Source organism: Wolffia australiana, chromosome 2 (assembly GCF_029677425.1).
Source record: "Wolffia australiana isolate 7733 chromosome 2, ASM2967742v1".
NCBI lineage: Eukaryota > Viridiplantae > Streptophyta > Magnoliopsida > Alismatales > Araceae > Wolffia > Wolffia australiana.
Genome location: NC_135836.1, coordinates 11,109,686 through 11,127,045, shown reverse-complemented (window position 1 = coordinate 11,127,045; position 17,360 = coordinate 11,109,686). Strand labels below are relative to the sequence as shown.

General features: G+C 48.4%; 1 protein-coding gene across 1 annotated transcript; it reads right to left on the bottom strand.

Annotated features, from left to right (window-relative positions):
- Window positions 1-1,133: 1,133 nt before the first annotated feature.
- On the bottom strand, window positions 1,134-2,869 carry LOC144716820 (GDSL esterase/lipase At5g55050-like). The gene is made up of 5 exons (XM_078592073.1): window positions 2,548-2,869; window positions 2,369-2,484; window positions 2,028-2,267; window positions 1,703-1,952; window positions 1,134-1,508 (listed from the first exon to the last, which is right to left on the bottom strand). The coding sequence occupies exons 1-5, from the start codon at window positions 2,792-2,794 to the stop codon at window positions 1,291-1,293; spliced, it is 1,071 nt and encodes a 356-aa protein (XP_078448199.1). The 5' UTR covers window positions 2,795-2,869; the 3' UTR covers window positions 1,134-1,290.
- Window positions 2,870-17,360: the final 14,491 nt, after the last annotated feature.

Here is a 17,360-nt window from a genome sequence, read left to right as displayed (position 1 = left end):
GATTTGTTCTTTTATAGTGTTCCGTGTTAAAGGGACATTGTTGTATGTTCCATAATTGTTTGTATGATTTTTTCTAATGTAAACATACAAAGGTGTGCAATATTCTCATTTAGCAGGCAGTTCAATATATTAGTTTTTGGAGATTTCTTGTTTTTAAGTCCTTCCATGCGAAAGGAGTTATCTTGTGCAAGTGGACTGAGGTCCTTCCCTTCTAGGCCCATGCGTTGAAGTAACAGTTTCTGTGGACTCAGACTAAGTCTTCTTCTAGCAGACTAAGGCTTTGTCGATTAAAGATCTTGCGTTGAGATTATTTACGCCCTGTAGCAGCGCAAATGTCATTTTGATAAATCAATTCCCCTTAAATACATCATCACAAATTTCCGATAGTAACCTCTGATCCCTAAAGTTGGATATTCATTGACTTTTAAACACAGTAGTACATGATTAACATGATACATCTTTCCATAGCTCGCTCTCAGCTTATGTGCATTTTCCAAGCATTAACAGGGTGTGAACTGATTATTTACCCTCTCGTAGCTAAATATTCACCAGTCCTCTTGAATTGATCAATAATTTTAAAGCTGTGCATCCGTGAAAAACATATCCGGTTACTGTGTCAATGTCGCCCTGGAAATACCATTAAACTATATTACATCTTATTTCAATTACAACCCACTTTTTAATAGTCAACAGTTGAAGCTGACTAATTCTACGAGTTTCCCGCAATTTAATATACCATCAGGTATTAGTATTTCAGGTGTGCGTACGTTTTGTAGATAATGTTTATGCTTAAGTATTGGGTTTGAGTTGTGGATATTTTTAGCTTAAACCAAATTATTCTTCTCTTGCTTAGGAAATTCGGATTTTGCCTTTAAATCATCATGTTTCGAAGCTTGGGTGGGATTGAAAAAGGTTAATATATTGTCCTCATTCTGTTCCAAATGTAAATACGTTGGTAAAGTTCCAGCGTCAAATATGTATCAGTTGAATCGTAAGAAGCCAAGGTTGAGACCAACATTCAGATGCCAGGATGCACCGATTGGCTCAACTTTTTACATCACCGGGGGATTTTCTTGTCAAACACAGATCTTAGTTTACTTGTCCGTAAACGAGTCGTTTATATTTCCAGTTCATTATTTTGCCAAATTTTCATAGTATTATACCCCCCAGAATCGTTGTTCCCAATATTCATAGTATTGTAGTGTGTTGCCAAACAAGCTCAGAAATCATGATAACAGCCATTTTATCATCACCCTCCGAATCGATCATGGACGAGTCTCCTCTTCCAAATTAACCACGGACCAACTGGCCAAGGGTCAGCGGCGACGCATATCGTTGGTCATTGTATACGGCGCTAGATATAACTCTTGATAGAGCCTGCGTTGCGTGGAATCTGTCCCAGTAGAAATACTGGGCCCTGTTTGCACAGTATGTTGAGTTTGACAGACAATCTGCTCGTGCGTTAAATCTCCCCGAACCGCAGCAAGCGGACATCGTTTCCGTAAATCCTAAGGACAAATGGAAACGTCAGACTGTTAGAACGTACAGTAAATGTCGCACAATATGGGGAATCTTGTTCAAACTATTTTTCAACTGTAGCAACTTAATCTGATATAGTTCCTGTGTGACGGTCTATATTCCAAAAATCCAGCGAATGATCGAAGTAATAAACCATTGTATGAGATTAATTTAGCAGGGATACCAAATTTCTGCGGTTCGGACGAGAGAACGGAGACGAAGTCGTAGACGTTGATGAAAGAATATGAGAAGTCCTTGTGAGTGGAAGAAAGATCGTTGAGGGCGATTTGAGTGGCTTTATTAAACAATCTTGATAAATTATTGAGGTATTCCACGCAATCCCCATTTGGAACTGCCACGCGTAGTATGGGAATGCAACCAACGAGGGAGGAACTGGGCACTATGAATTTCCTGGCCCCGGCGTTGTACAGTGCCTGCAGCAAGAAATATGAATTAAAAACTCCCAAATGCAAGAGGATGAGAAAGAGTTAAGAGTTTACAGATCAAACCTCCAGCTGCCTCTTAAACTGGTTGGTCAACTGGCCAATAAATATATCTGCCTGACTTTGGTTTCGGACCCCGGAGATGACAAAGAACGATATCATGTCATTATTACCCGTGCTAATATAAAACAACGATTTTTTTACGAGGAGATCCACGTCGGCTTCTCCCATTAAAGCTCTAAGGCCAAGAGAAAATTCATGAAAGTACTTGATCTGCTGATCGAAGGGGATGGAGAAATTCGCGCCCTGAATATTTCATAGATCGCGCGAAAAAAAGTAATTAGATTTCATGATTTATGAACAGCTGACCGACCCAGATGATTTAAACTTGACGATGATAGGCTTACAGTGGAGTCGAAGATGCCCGATCCGCCTGAGGCAAAATTAGACCCGCGATTTGCATCGGAAACTTTGCGTAATGATAGATATGAAAGCGGACTCTTCGTAAACCCAAGAACTTTCGCTGACAAAAACGGTTGCATTTTAATTTTTAAGTAACTGGAAGAAAAGGGGAAAAGAAGGTTACCTAAGTAATCGACCCCATTGTAACCATTACTAAATCTTCCTGTTGGGATGCCACCAGGATAATCAATCCCATATGGCTGAAAATTAGCCTTTGCCAGAGTGGAAGGCAGAAAATTGTTGTTACCCACGTCTGCTGTTGAATCTCCAAACACAAATAACGCCGGAACGACGGGGCTTGTCGCCGCCTTGCTGCAGAGGAAGGCGGAGAATATAGCGGATACAAAGAACAAATACTTATCTTTCGCCATGAAAGTCTTCAATAAGGTTTCTTCCCGATCTTCTTCAGGATTGAATCCCGTTTCGGGTTAATTTGTTGTGGCAAGGCTTCGATCGTTCTGTCATATAGTATCTGGAACTATTATCGTTGACTTTGGCAGAAGGGACATAAATGTCTTTTCTCGTGATAATAAGTTAAAAATATCTGTTGAGATGTACCCTCGCGTGAACCAAGGGTAAAGCTGGGTCAACGATGCCAAGTCTGCCTACAACTTAAAAGTCCATTGTCAGGACATCGTTCCCATGGACAAAGGGGTGGACTTTGTGATCATGCGAAAAGACTTTGTGATCAGTGCCTAAACCCTGACCTTGGAGACGATCAAAACTGAACAGATCTTGGCGCGTTTGAAAGACTCGACGGTCGAGATCATGCGATGGATCACTTGCATTCCAAATATGCTTCTGAGACAGTGATCTGGACCGTCTGATCTGCCAACGGGTGAAATGCAGGAGACGTGGCATTGCCACGTGTCGTCACTAAAGATAAAGATTACGTTAAACATTTGACGCGTCTCCACCTCAACATTGCCGGTTGTAGACTCAGATCAGCATGCTATGCTACCAATGAGTCTGTCATGTCGACAAACCAGCCTCATGGAGACTAGTTGCCAGCGCAGCGGGGACCAACAAATCAAGTTGAATTAGTCGTCCCTGAAGTGATTGACCCAGTTGACCCCATCCACACGCATTCGATCAACCCGAAAATGATGGGGAGGGTATACAATGCTTAAACTTCCTTTTGACATTGATCAGGTCAATCTGCTTAATTGGATCGGCCCAGTTGATTAGGTGTACATTAACCTGGCCAAACATATCAAGTTCAATACCAACATAGTCAACTCATTGATTTTGTCTACTGTTGACCCAACCAAGGCCAATGCCTGACAAGATCAGTATTGGTCTTGGTCAATCTGGTTGATCAACCTGGTGGCTGTGATCAACTCTAACATGGTCAACATGTTGATGAAGGTCAGCTTATGCCATTTCATCTCCTTGATTGTGGTAAACTTTTTGACCATGATCAACTCTTTAACCATGTCCAGTGAAAACCAGGTCCTCCAACCAGTTCTATCTTTTCATCATGTCATCCCATTGAAAAATAGCCAATGGACTAGCGCAGATCATTTCCCATCGTTGACTGGGCAATGCACAAAACAACCGCCTAAACTTAGAGCCTGACTATGAATAGTGTCTCAAGTGACATCACATGCCTAGAAAATGACAAAAGAGCGGCCTTTGGCAACAAGCAAATTGACATAGAGGGGTGTACCCCCTCTAAACATTGATGCCCCAGTAACAAGGTGAGGCTATCTGGAACTGATGTAATGAAAATAATGTCATTATCCACATAATAGTTCTCACAAATTGTAGTATCCTTTCAGAGCAGGCTAGTGGAATGTTTCACGATCAAATTGTATTTGTATTTGTTTCATAGACAAGATACTTATCTCTAGGAAACATTTAAAACCAAGTAGTCATTGGAGCATATGGTGATCAAAATTTATTTATTTCATCTCAAGGAGATCTTTATGATAGCTTGGAGCATGCCCAAGTAGACTAAAAATGGCTCGACTTGCAGAGCTACCAATGAATAGCTGGGGTGATGGAGCACGAGACCCCGCTCCATCAAGAACGACGCCGAAGCCCCCACTGTTGTCGGCGACACCAGCCGGCTCGAACTCCGCTAGATCGGCCCGCCAAAGCGAGGCGAAAAGTATCTAGATTTGATTTTCTCGGGTCATTATCCTCGCAAAGGCCCTTTTCCTTTCGCCATTTCTCCTTCGAACCCTCTTCACGTTTGTTTTGTTTTAGAACATATGTATTATTGATCTTAAGAGGGGGGGGGCCTTTCCTAATGGGTTCCCCCCTCTTTTGGTCCCTCCTTAGGGCCCATCACCCTCTCTAGATAAGGGAAAGAGACGGCGCCCTAAAAAGAGAGAAGAGTTTGAATTTTTGGAAAGAAAGTATCCCCGTTCCGTCCTCTTGTGAGAGGAAGAAGAAAAAAAAAAGGGGGGGGAAAAGAGAGGAGGACGGAACGGGAACGGGGCCAACAGCCATCGCCTGTTCCCCGTTCCGTCTGGTTCCCGTTCCGCCGGATTCCCGTTCCGGCGGGACTCCGCCACCGGAACCCTAGGCGGCCGCCGCTCCGCTGCCGAAGCCCTAGGCCGCCTTCCGCGCCGATTCGGAGGCCGTCGCCCCAAGGGCCGCCTCCCGCGCTGATTCGGAGGGTGCTGCCATCAGGGCCGCCACTCCGCGCCGCCCTGAGGGCCGCGGTCCTGAGGGCTGCTGTCCCCCGCCAGCCGAGGGCCGCTGCCCCGAGCGCCGCCGCCCCGCGACGCCCCGGGGACCGCCGCCCGGAGCGCCACCGCCCCAGGGCGGCCGTTCCTCGCTACCCCAAATGCTGCTGCCCCGCGCCGCCCCGAGCGCCGCCGCCCCGAGGCTGCCGCCGGTGCAGCCCCAAGGCCGCCGGATCCGCCGCCGCCAGATTCGTCGCCACTACGACCGACGCGCCGCTGCCGCTCACGCCACCGTCATCGCACGCACTGCTGCGCCGCTGCTTGAGCTGCCGCACCACGCCGCCCTCATCGGCGCCTTCATCTACCTCTCTCTTCACATCCATCTCTCCCTCTCTCTGTATTACTCTCTCCCTCTACCCCTCTCTTCGTCTCTCCCTCTCTCGCTCTCTCCCTCTCTTCTTCTCTCTCCCTCTTTCTCTGTCTTCTACTTAAGATGATCATAATCCCTAATTCTGTGTTTAGTTAATTTTATTATTGTTTCTCGATGAGAGGAATGCTGCTGTTGTCAGCTAGATCCATCACCACATCTGCCTTCATATATCTTTTTGAAGGTGGAGTCATGGGGTGCCTTGTAGAGGCCTTGATCGTGCTTACTATTCACGTATGTTATAAAGCATAACTTGGGGTTGAAGTAATTATTTAAAGACTGTGTCTGATTAACAAATATGTTTAAAGAAGGGTTTACCCACAGAGTGTGTATTAGATTGGATGTTCTTTTGTGGAGACATATTGTCTATAAATTTTCAAGGTGATTTATATTAATATCTGTTTTATATTTTGTCAAAATTAAATTAAAAGAAAACCTTTTAAAATATGCTCATAAAAAGAATTAAAGTACGTTTTACATATTATTTTAATAAAGTAAAAATGTTAAGGTATTAAGTAGTTCAGAAGTTGACATCCATATTTTATTATGAAAACCAATCCAAGAGCTTGCGATTTTGGCCAAAAGCTTATTTAGATAGCATGGGAAAATCAGACAAACATGATTCATAATTAAAATATTCAAAATTTGACTTCTGAAACCATTTTAATTATATATTAAGAGATTTGTAGATTTTTAAGAAAAATTGAATGCGGTGAATGGACACCAAAGTAAGAAAACATAGTTTAAATAAATAAAAAATAATGAATATAGTTAGTTATAGATTATGTTATCGTCTGGCAGTGCCAGTTAGCTAGTGCTAGTGGCAGACACATGCTAGATGATGCAGTGGATCAAGGAACCCAGATTCTGATGGGGGACCATCGAGCGGACCAAGCCCAGGCACGACGACAACCACGTCGAGAAGCCCGAGCCGATGCCAAGGACTCGAGCGTCAAGTACCCGGCTTGTTGATCGACACCAACCGTCATTTCCCTTGCTTTATATTTTCACCAAATTTTACAAGGGCTGCCGTGTTCGGGTTTGTGTTTTATCTTTTCAACTCTGTTTGTTAGTTTGTTTCAGCCACCCGTACTGTTAGGGGAATGTCTCTTTTTGGACATTTCTCCTAAGTGATTCATTAGGGCAACCAATCCCAACCCTCATATAAGGGATGGTGTGCCCTACAACCTTGTTTGGACTTTTGGAAATAGTTCAAAGTTTTTTTTTCTCTTCCTGGTTCCATGAGTTCCCCCTCTTGCATGAGGAGGTCACATCCAACTAGGTCTAACTACAACAAGACAGATCATCGATAGTAGCTGCTGTCCTGATCTCCCCCCATCGCAAGAGAAGAAGCATCTCTCCATGCCGGATTACATTAGCCCTCGCCGCCGTTCGACGGGAAGGTTCTGTGATCTGCCACCATCCCTGTTCTAGTCCCTGGTTGAGCTGCTGTTGTTAAGACGTTCCATGGTTCTTGACTGTGAAAAGAAGAGGAGAGAATGAAGGAGAGAAAGAGAGAAGAAGGTTGAGACACGGGCAAGATGCAAAGTGGTTGATCGTTGTTTAATCCGCAAGATTTTACATTAATTGATGGTTCATATTTATATTGTATATTATTATGGTTATAACGTATATAGCTAGTTTGTTATAATTGTAGCCGTTATAACTGGTTATAACCGCTAGTTTATAACAAATAAGAGTCGTTGGATCTTGGCGACAAATGTGAGACCTATCTACGTGCAATCTTATCTATGTGTATTCCTATCTATATTTAATCCTATACTATATTTAAACTGTATATTGAATCCTATAGCTAAATCTCTAACAAGTATATGGGGTACGTGTCCATTTATTACTAACTACTCTTTATTAAAGTTCCTATTGGTCTACGTAGTGGTGACTCTGCTTCTCTGGGCCATGTTTTGGTGACGTGGTGTCCGAACCCCATTCTCACATGGCGATGGCGAGTAGAACTCCTTATCAGCCGTTACTGCTCTACATCCGTCGCTGAAGGGAGACCGATGTCCTTCTCCGGGCAGAATCGCCACCGCCACCGCTCGCTGATTAACTCCTCTGTCATCTGCCGTCTGTGAATGGACGTTGTTTGTGCTAGTGTCGTCACGCGTCTCTTGCTGTTGGAGCAAGGGTCTTTGCTCCTCTCCGGGAACTCTGCACTACTGCCGCCGCTTGAGTAGCCAATCGTGGTTGACGCTTAACCGCCTCGGTAACTCGGTCTGCCTTTGGGAAGATTGAGGATTCGCTATTCCCCTCTAGAAGGGGGAATCAGCCGTCTTCCCCACCAGCAAGGGCCCTCCGTTCCTGATCCATCCGCAGATACGCTCGTGCCCCCTCAAACCCATCTCCACCGCCCGCATTGACCCTAAGGTCTACCACCACCACGCAGGGGAGACGATCAGGTCCAACGAGCACTCACGGGGACTCATCTCCGTAGTTCGACCGGGGAGTCCCCGAGGCTCTCCCTGTTGATTGCGATTGAACGGCCGGCTGATGCCCCGAATGCTTTCTGGGGTCTCCCCACCGGTCTAAGCATCCGGCTGCATTGCTCATCGATCTGACGACGACTCTTCGAAACGGGATTCTGCCCAGCCATGATTCCGGCAGGCCCAGCGGCCAGTGCCATCCAGGTTCTACTCATTCCTTCTCCCATTTAATTTGCAGTAGTATTACCTGTTCTTGTGCCGTCCTCGCCGCTCGCCCCGCCGTCGCGATGACATAGGTTTAGCCACCAAGATATAGTGAGTTATCTCCGTGATAGTAGATTGGGTGGCCAACGACGGAAGGTTGAACGCGCTCGGACAATGATTGTCCTCCTCGCGCGTCAGCCTGATCGTGGTCCATCGAGTCACTGGGAGCTGGATCAGCACCCAACCCCTTCGTGTTGTCTACTGTCCTGCTACTAGTGGGTCGCATCCTCGTATTATCGTAAACCATATTTCAAGAAAGAACACATCATTTCTCCTCCGTGCGTGGTTCTCCTTCTATGGCGTAACCCGACCGTCGATTTGAACGGTCGTGTTACATTAGACTCATTTCAGGACTGTTGAATATGATAGTGTGAATGTAGATGGGCCCATAGGAAGATAGATTCACATTTTGACCAGTCTAAGATGCGGAAACATAGAGAATGGATGGTTCAAAAATGGTGCCTACCAGATAGGCTGATTAGACAAAAAAGCAATAATTAATCATCTGTCACCGTGTCTTAGGTGATGGACACTATGATCAGTTGGTGCTGAGTGCCTAAAAAATGGAAGCAGTTTGGTGCTTCCAATTGTGTAGTCGGGCACGGAACAAGTGGATGAAACATAATATAATTTTTGTTCAATGATGTTGTTCTAGATGTGGTTGATGGCATTGAAAAGCTATGAATACTTATATCTTGGAGAATCTGGAAAATAAGATAAAAAAAACAGAATGAAAAATTAGATTGACCACAGGAACCTTGTTGTCGTAACGCATAGGAGTGGAGATGGCACTCTTTTTACTTCTTGTACAGGCACCAAATTCAAGTAGAGAAGTTCTCATTCAATGGTTTCATAAACCTGGGGTGGAGGTGTATAATTGCATCATTTCTGATGCCAAACATCGTCAAGGACGTCGTCCGATCGGGTATCGAGATGATGCTCTGATACCAAAATGATGTCGAATGTCATCAAGGACGTCGTCTGGTCGGGTATCGAGACGATGCTCTGATACCAAAATGATGTCGAATGTCATCAAGGGCGTCGTCTGGTCGGGTATCGAGATGACGCTCTAATACCAAGATGATGCCGGAGGTCGTCAAGGATGTCGTCTGGTCGGGTATTGAGACAATGCTCTGATACGAAGATGATGTCGGACGTCATGAGTGACGTCGTTTGATGGATAATTTCCCTAAGGAAATGTAACTACGTAATGACGTGAGTCCTAGGGGGATGTATGTGCAGGGCCAACTCGCGGGAATTTGCCGAGTCCTAAGCTGCATAGTGGACGACCGAATGACGATAACGGTGAGCTTCTGACCCTCATTAGAGCAAAGACGTCAATGACGGCGACTACGGCATTGAACAGTATAAAACCATTGGCGCTCACACGTAACGGACAGGCTTGACTCCTACCTAGGGAATAACTCAATTCGTAGTTTTGATAGATAATCTCTCACCTTGTCTAACGTGAGCGCGGTGGAGTGCAGCCTAAAATATACTGAAAGATGTAATTTAACTGACGAGCAAGGGGAATGATGTACCTCGTCGGCGGAGTCGCTCGTTGTAAGAGTTTTCGATGGTGCACGAGCCGATACAGGCGTTGGCGGTGGAGGAGTTGTGGCGATAGAGGTGGCGTAAGGTTGTGGCTACTAGGTTACACAGGGCGGCAACAGGTACATAACGGATGGCGCGAGTTGCAATGACGCTAGTGGTTGGGGATGCAACAGCCGGTGCAGGATGACAGTATTGATGCACGGTCGGCAGGGCGACGAGTGCGTAACGTTTCGACAATGTCACCGTTGGCCAGTCATCGGTGTAGAGAGGTCCATCTATGGGTTCTGACAATGATTTCGGTGGAGTGCCCCTTGACAATGGTCTACGATGGTGCTAGGCCACTGTCGTCGTATGGGTCACACAGTCGGTCGATAGGCAATGGAAGTAGCTAACCGCAGGTGAAATAGCATTACAATCTATTGGAGCGACACTAGGGCACCAGTAGAGGCTGTAGAGCATTGCACGGGCGCCAGTAGATGGATCACGCTGCGGTGCAAATGAACACAACCACCTTGGAGTGGCGATTCTGGCAACGATGGAGGGATGGTCGCAACGGACTGAGGGGGGCCGATTGACGGGCAAATCGCAGTGCAGATGTATCACGCCGCCGTCACGTGAGCGTCACACATGGGGTCAACAATTTTCGGTTGGCGGGCAATGTCAAGCAGGGCCCATAGTCAACACTACGACCTCGGCCAACGTCGTTGTGCATGAATGTCATGTGCGTTGGGCCGCTCGAAAGGAGCCGTTGGGGTCTGACCAAGATCGGTGTGTCCTGCTAAGAAGGACCGTGGGTCAAATCAGTATCTAAACAAAGGATCACAGCCGCTACAGCCGACCATGGGGGAAGGCGCAGATAGGCGCACGACCCCGATTTACACCTGGTTGTGTGGTAGGGCGACGAAGGATGGAATCCGCATGGCGCAAAATTTCCACACCAGGTTTTGAAGGTAGACAGGTCACCAAATGACAATCTTGCCAGGTGATGGTAGAGATTCTCCCCCCCCCCCCTTGCTTTCTCGCAATGTTTCCTTCTTCTCCTCCTTTCCTCTTCTCCTTCTTCCTTCTCTTCCTCGTCCTCTCCATCTTCTTCTTGGGGTGAGATCTGGGGCAACGATAACTGCCACAATACAAATTCCAGATCTGAATGTGTGTGGTGCCTATCATGGCCTTATATAGGGCCATGATGGGCCCTTTACAATGAGTCCAACAAGGGGCCCAACAAGGGAACCCCTTTTACAACAAAATAAACTTTGGAAGTTAAACGATGCGATGATAACGGACGAATATGAACACGATGTTACGGACAAATACGAACACGATGATACAGATGAACATGACGATACAGACGACCGAAAAAAACACGATAAACTGGTGAATGAAACAAGCATGAGCTGGCAAGAAATTTGAGTCAGCCGGTGGTGCAGTCATGCTTCTCACCTAGGGTGTTAAACCCGGATTTCTTCACTGTAGCCTTCGCATGTCGGTTGGCCGGGACACGAGTCAGCAGGAGTCGATATGGATGATGATGATGGCTTCGAAGACGTGGTGGCGATCTCGGGCTGGCACTCTCCATCAATTTCCTTCCATGAACAAACATCCTAGAATCCCTTGAATTTGGATAACCACAACCAAATATTGATCTAAGTATCTCTTTGTGAATAGGTTTACCTTGTAACTCAAGCCCTCAGTTCAACTTCATATGTAGGTTTTCTTCAATGGGCTGGAAATTATCTGGATTAGCTGTTTGGATTTAATTACTAACTTAACATGATTATTGGAATACAATATACAAAATAGGCACAATATAACCAAAACACATAATATGTCTAAGATGGGTGAAGCTTTGGCTGGTTCAAATATGGTGATTATAGCCAATTCAGTCGAAAATTGCATGTTCTGTGGTTTTAGATCATGGACCCTGACAAGTTCAAAAATGTGTTTATAAATCATTATTTTAAGGGTTTTCTGAGCTTAATCAATACAATTTATTTATCCCTTAGTACTCGAGCAAGGGGTCGAACTCTGGGGAGGCGGTGGTGACGTTCAATTTTTATCAACATAGGATTTAGAATTCTAATTTTTATTAATATGACATTCTTTTTATTCGACGAAAACAATGATTGTAAGATGTCTTCAATCTTATACCCTTTTTTACTCAAAAGATATCAATTAATAGAGACTCAATTTCTAAATTCTTTTATCAATAAGCATCAGATTTATGATTAGTTAGCAATTCTTGATAAGAATTGCTAAATAATCTCCTAACTTGATTGACTATGTGTTGATTTGATCTTAGATTTTTAGAATTTTAGCATTATTTTTTATTAAAAAATTTAAATCATTAAAGCTCCAAATCAACACCTATCACTAGTATTCCTTATTTATGTTACCCAAGAACTTAATTCAGTTTGAATTATGTTTTTGGGTTATTTAGTTAATTAGAAATGTTTTGGAAAAGATAGTAAATCTTAATTGATATATCGCCAGTATTTTTTGTAAAATCCAATTCAAATTTCTCACGGATTTAGAATGTTAAGAAGGTTTTTATTAAATTTTTATTCCATCCTAATTAATTTGAAATTGTAAAGATGTCCTAAATTAGAAAATCGTGAATACAATTTGCTAACTTAAGAAATACAAACTAAAATGAGTGATTCAAAGATCAATTATCATTCGAAATGGTTAATCTAAACTTAAGAAATGTTAATTGATTTGAAAGCAATGTAATTTTCAGAATTAGAAGGATTAAAATCAGAATTTGGGGGAAAAAGGTGAACATGAACGAGACTATAAAATTGATGAAGTTAAATGCGAATTCAAGAGTAAAATGTATTCAAAATAAGCATAGAAGTACTAGAAATCATCAGAGAATCAATCTGGACTGATTCTGCACAACAAACAGCCAATTTCTCGACGAATTTGGCTTGAGTTTGATGAAAAATTGTGGCGACAGATCTGCAAAATTGCTGCCAAAATTGAGCTCCAAATCGCTCCTGGTGAATTCTTGAGTCTTCATGGAAGGTGGGCGGTCTTTCCTTGACCTTAAAATAAAGAATGGGAGCTGAATTTTCATTTTCCCCTCTTTATCGCAGCACATTCGGAAGAACAGCTTCTTCTGATTCCATTACTTTTTTCCCTCTTTTGCGCATTGTACGCAGGGTGTGTGATGCAACGCGATTGGGCCATTTGGCACCACGCGTGCGTCACCCCTTGTACGCACGGCGCTATGTGCACTCATGCTTTGCAGGAACTTGGCTTGCGTGGACCTGGCGATCTTCCATCTCATTGGTCCATGCAAGCTTTAGGTGACTTAACTCGCTCCGCCGCACGCAGCGACTTAAATCATACAGAAAGTTTGGTACACGCGCTGCTGCATGTGGTGCACGATACGTATGAAGCTATGAACGTGTGTGTCGCGCACCAAAGATGCCAACGGCCGCTCTGATTGGCTCGCGTGACACTGAGTGTGGCGCGCAACACGCACGATGCTGTGTATGTGCGTGTTGTGCACCGAAGACATCTACGGCTGTTATGATTGGCCCCCGCACTTCTTGGTGTGTTTCCTGTGGATTTAGCGCTCGATTAGCGCTTAAACTTGCCCAATAAGGGCCAGTTAAAATAAAATAAAAAAAAATTCTCATTCAAAATTAACTGGAATAAATCATAAAAAAGTGTTTATTAATGTGAAAAAAAATGTTTTGTTACTTCTAAAATAAGTTTAATTGTTACTTTCATTATATTTATAGAAATAGGTCAATTAATAGCATTTAAATTCTTATCAACATCATTTTAAAACTGTTTAAAATGTAAAAATTGACCAAATTATTTGTCCAAAATGTCATTTGACTTGAAATTTAATAAAATTATCCTTTTAACCTAATGTTTTTAAGCATTAAAAGCCCAAAAATATGATGAAATTAGCACTTTATTAGCTCTAAATTGCATGTTATCATAACCCCCACTTCATTTAAAAACTCAAATCCCCGGCAACGGCGCCAAATGATAAATTCAAACTACGTGTTTATATGTCGTTATTTTAAGGGTTTCTGAACTTAATCACTAAAATTTGTTTGTCCCTTAATCACTCCGAGCTCTGAAGGGGTCGCCGATGACACTGACGGTGGCCTCTCGAAGCTCGTCAGAGGGACGGTGATGACTGCGGGTCGAACGGAATCAATCCATAGGGCTCGCACGTAATGGACATGCTCAGCCCATACCTGTAAGACGCCCAATTTTGTAGTTTTCTCTCACTTCCTCTCTCACCTATCTAGCCCGAGCGCGGTGGAGACAATCGAAAGTAAAATGCAAAAGGTAATATAACGAGCGAGCGGGAGGACGACGTACCTCGACGGTGATCAACTCATCGTGCAGAATCTTTGTCGATACAGCGGGGCCAAAGCGGGTGGATGAGGCGGAGGCGGGAGAGAGTCGGCTCAACAGTAGATCGCGGCACGGTGCTGGAGCGATTGAGTGGAGTCTGGAGGCGTAGGATGAAGGCAAGTAAAAGAGTAGCGACAGTGGATGAGCAGACTATGGTGGCTTAACTAACACGTTCCAGATAGCCTAACAGCATGAACCGGGTATACCAGTTGCCGTACATCGGCTCGTACCAGCTGTAGGAGTAACATGCTTAGAGTGGTGGCGCAAATTAGACATGGTCCAAACCATGCAAGCGAAACCCGCTCGTGTAGTTGGGCGAAAGTGCGGAGCGGTTGTGCGGTAAATCGCACAGGATTTTTGCACACCGCACCGCACACCGCACAGGGGTCGGTGCAGTGCGGATTTTCGCAGTTGTGCGAATCCCCCCCCCTCTCTGCCCGCTGCTGCTGCCCCCTCCGGTCGTACCCCGCTGCCCAGCCCACCCTTCAAGCCCGCGCTTCCTCCAGTCCTCCCCGCCGCCCAACCCCCCTCTAGCCCGCTCCCCTCAGCCCGTGCCCCTCAGCCAGTGCCCCTCAGCCCGCGCCCCCCGGCCGTCCCCACCGCCCGCTCCCCCCTCTAGCCCGTGCCCCTCCGGCCGTCTCCGCGGCCGGCTTCCACCTCTAGCCCGCGCCCCCTCCGGCCGTCTCCGCCGTCGGCTTCCCCCTCTAGCCTGTGCCCCCTCCGGCCATCCCCTGCCCCGCCGCTCCCCCCAATCCCTCCCCTCCGCCCCCCGCCCCTTCTCTAGCCCTCCTTCCCCCTCCACCGCCCCCTCTTGCCTCCTTGATGGCGCATGCCATCAAGGATCGTCATCGACGTCATCCGCGCCTCACGCCCACGACGTTGAAGACTGGGTGACCTTGCTCCGGTTATCTTCCTTGCTTTCCGTTCTCTTTCGTTCATGTTTTGTTTTACCCCGTCTCTTCCGACCATTTTTGTCCTGTTTCGTCGCTCCCGTGACGGTCGTGTCTCGTTGCTTTTCCACCGAGGGGTGGATGTCTCCATCCACCCTTCTCCCCTTGTTTCTTCCCCCAAATTCCCTCTCATTTCCCCTTTATTTTCTTCAGTTCTGTCTTGTATGTGTTAAGGGGAGCCCATTTAGAAGGGCCCCCAAGTCGGACCCATGATGGCCCAATTAGGGCCCAACTCTTCTCCCCGTTATAAGGTAAGAGAGGGCGCCCTAGGTCAGAGAGACCCATTTTCTTTCAGTAAGGCATTTTATCCAACAGGTTGTGGGTCTCAATTCCTCGTTTGAGAAGAACAGAAAGAAGAGGAAGAAGAGGGAAGAAGAAGGAGAAGGAAGAGGAAGGGAAGGGAAGAAGGGAAAGAGGAAGAGGAAGGGGAAGGAGGGCCGCCGCCGCCGTCGTCGTGCGCCGCCCGCCCTCACGCAGCCGCCACTCGCGCCGCCGTCGTCGGGCGCCCCCCCACGCGCCGCCGTTGATCGCGCGCGCCGCCGCGCACCGCCGCCGTCCGCGCGCGCGCGACACCCGCGTGCCCGCCGCTGTGAGCGCGCCCCGCCGCGGGCCACCGCGCGCGCCGCCGCGGGCCACCGCGCGCCGCCGCGGGCCACCGCGCGCCGCCGCGGCCACCGCGCGCCGCCGCGGGCCACCGCGCGCCGCCGCGGGCCACCGCGCGCCGCCGCGCGCCACCGCGCGCCGCCGCGCCGCCGCGCCCGCCGCCGCGCCGCATGCGCGCGCGCCCGCCGCCGCACCGCCTGCGCGCCGCCGCCGCACCGCCTGCGCGCCGCCGCCGCACCGCCTGCGCGCCGCCGCTGCACCCTGCGCCGTCGCCGCGTCGCCCGCACTACCGCCGCGCCGCCGCTGCGCCGCCAGCACTGCCGTCGTGCCGCCCGTACCGCTGTCGTGCCATCCTCGCCGCTGCCGCGCCGCTGTGCCGCCTGCCGCCGCACCGCTGTGCCGCCGTCCGCTCTCGCCCTCGCCAGGCCGTCGCCCCGTGCTGCGTCCGCCGTGACCGCCGATGTCCGACCGCGGCAACACCGCCGCTGTGCTCGCGCCGTCATCCCACCGCGCCGCTCACCGACGACCACGCTGCCCTGCACCGCTCCACGCCATCCACGCGTCACCGCCACTCCATTAGATAGGCGCTCCGACGCCTAGACCTCGACGACCGATCTTTACCAGCTGCTCTGGCACCGTCGCTGCCCGTCGAGCCGCCGTGATCTCTCCGGGACCCGTCATCCAACCCGTCATCCAACCCGTCGTCCTGCATCACTCCTACCCTCCTACCCCCGCCGCCGCCCGCCCCCCTCCCCGCCGCCCTCCTCCCCTCTGCCTTCCTCCCCTGGCCGCCGCCCCCACACACCCCCCCACCTTTCGCCGCCCACCGCTCACCAACCGCCGCCTTCTCTCCACCCCTCCTTCGGTCGCGGTTCCCCGTCCTCCCCCGCCGCACGGTTTGGACCATGTCTACTCCCAACGATCCCGCCTAGACATGGTCCAAACCCCCCCGGCCGCCGCGCTCTCTCCGCTCTCCTCCCCCGCCACCGCCGCCCCCCTCTCCGCCGCCCTCCTCCCCAGCCACCGCTCTCTCTCCGCCATCCACCCCCTCTCCAGCCCCCCACCGCCCGCTGCCTTCTCTCCACCCCTCCTCCGCCCGAGGCCCCCTTCCACCTCCAGCGCCCTCGCCCCCTCTCCTCCTCTCCCCCCCTCCCCTCCCCTCCCCTCCCTGCCGCTCCCCCCATCCCCCCCTCTGCCGCGCCCCACCCCTCCCCGCCCCCCTCCTCTGCCCGCGCCCCCTCCCGGCCTCCCCCTCCCCGCTCCCCCACCCCTCTCCTCCCGCCTCCCTCCTCTGCCCGCGCCCTCCCAGCCTCCCCCTCCCCGCCGCTCCCCACCTCCTCACCTCCCCACCATCGGCCGCCCACCCCCATCCCTTCTGCCCTCCACGCCCGCCCTCCTCCCCCGGCACCAACTTCTCCGGCGCTGCCGCTTAGGCGATGCGGCGGTGGCCCTGCGTTATTGTAATTTTAAATATTAATTAATAATTATATTAATAATTTAACATAGTAATTTACCACTTATATTAAGAATTAAACATAATTATTTATTTTCCAAATCGCATTTCAAAAATTCTTAAAAATACTTCAAAACGTGCGAATTTAGTGCGTTGTGCGGTGCGCTTTTCCGCACAAAAGCGCGCCGCACACCACACGGGCCATTTTGTGCGTGCGAAAATTCGC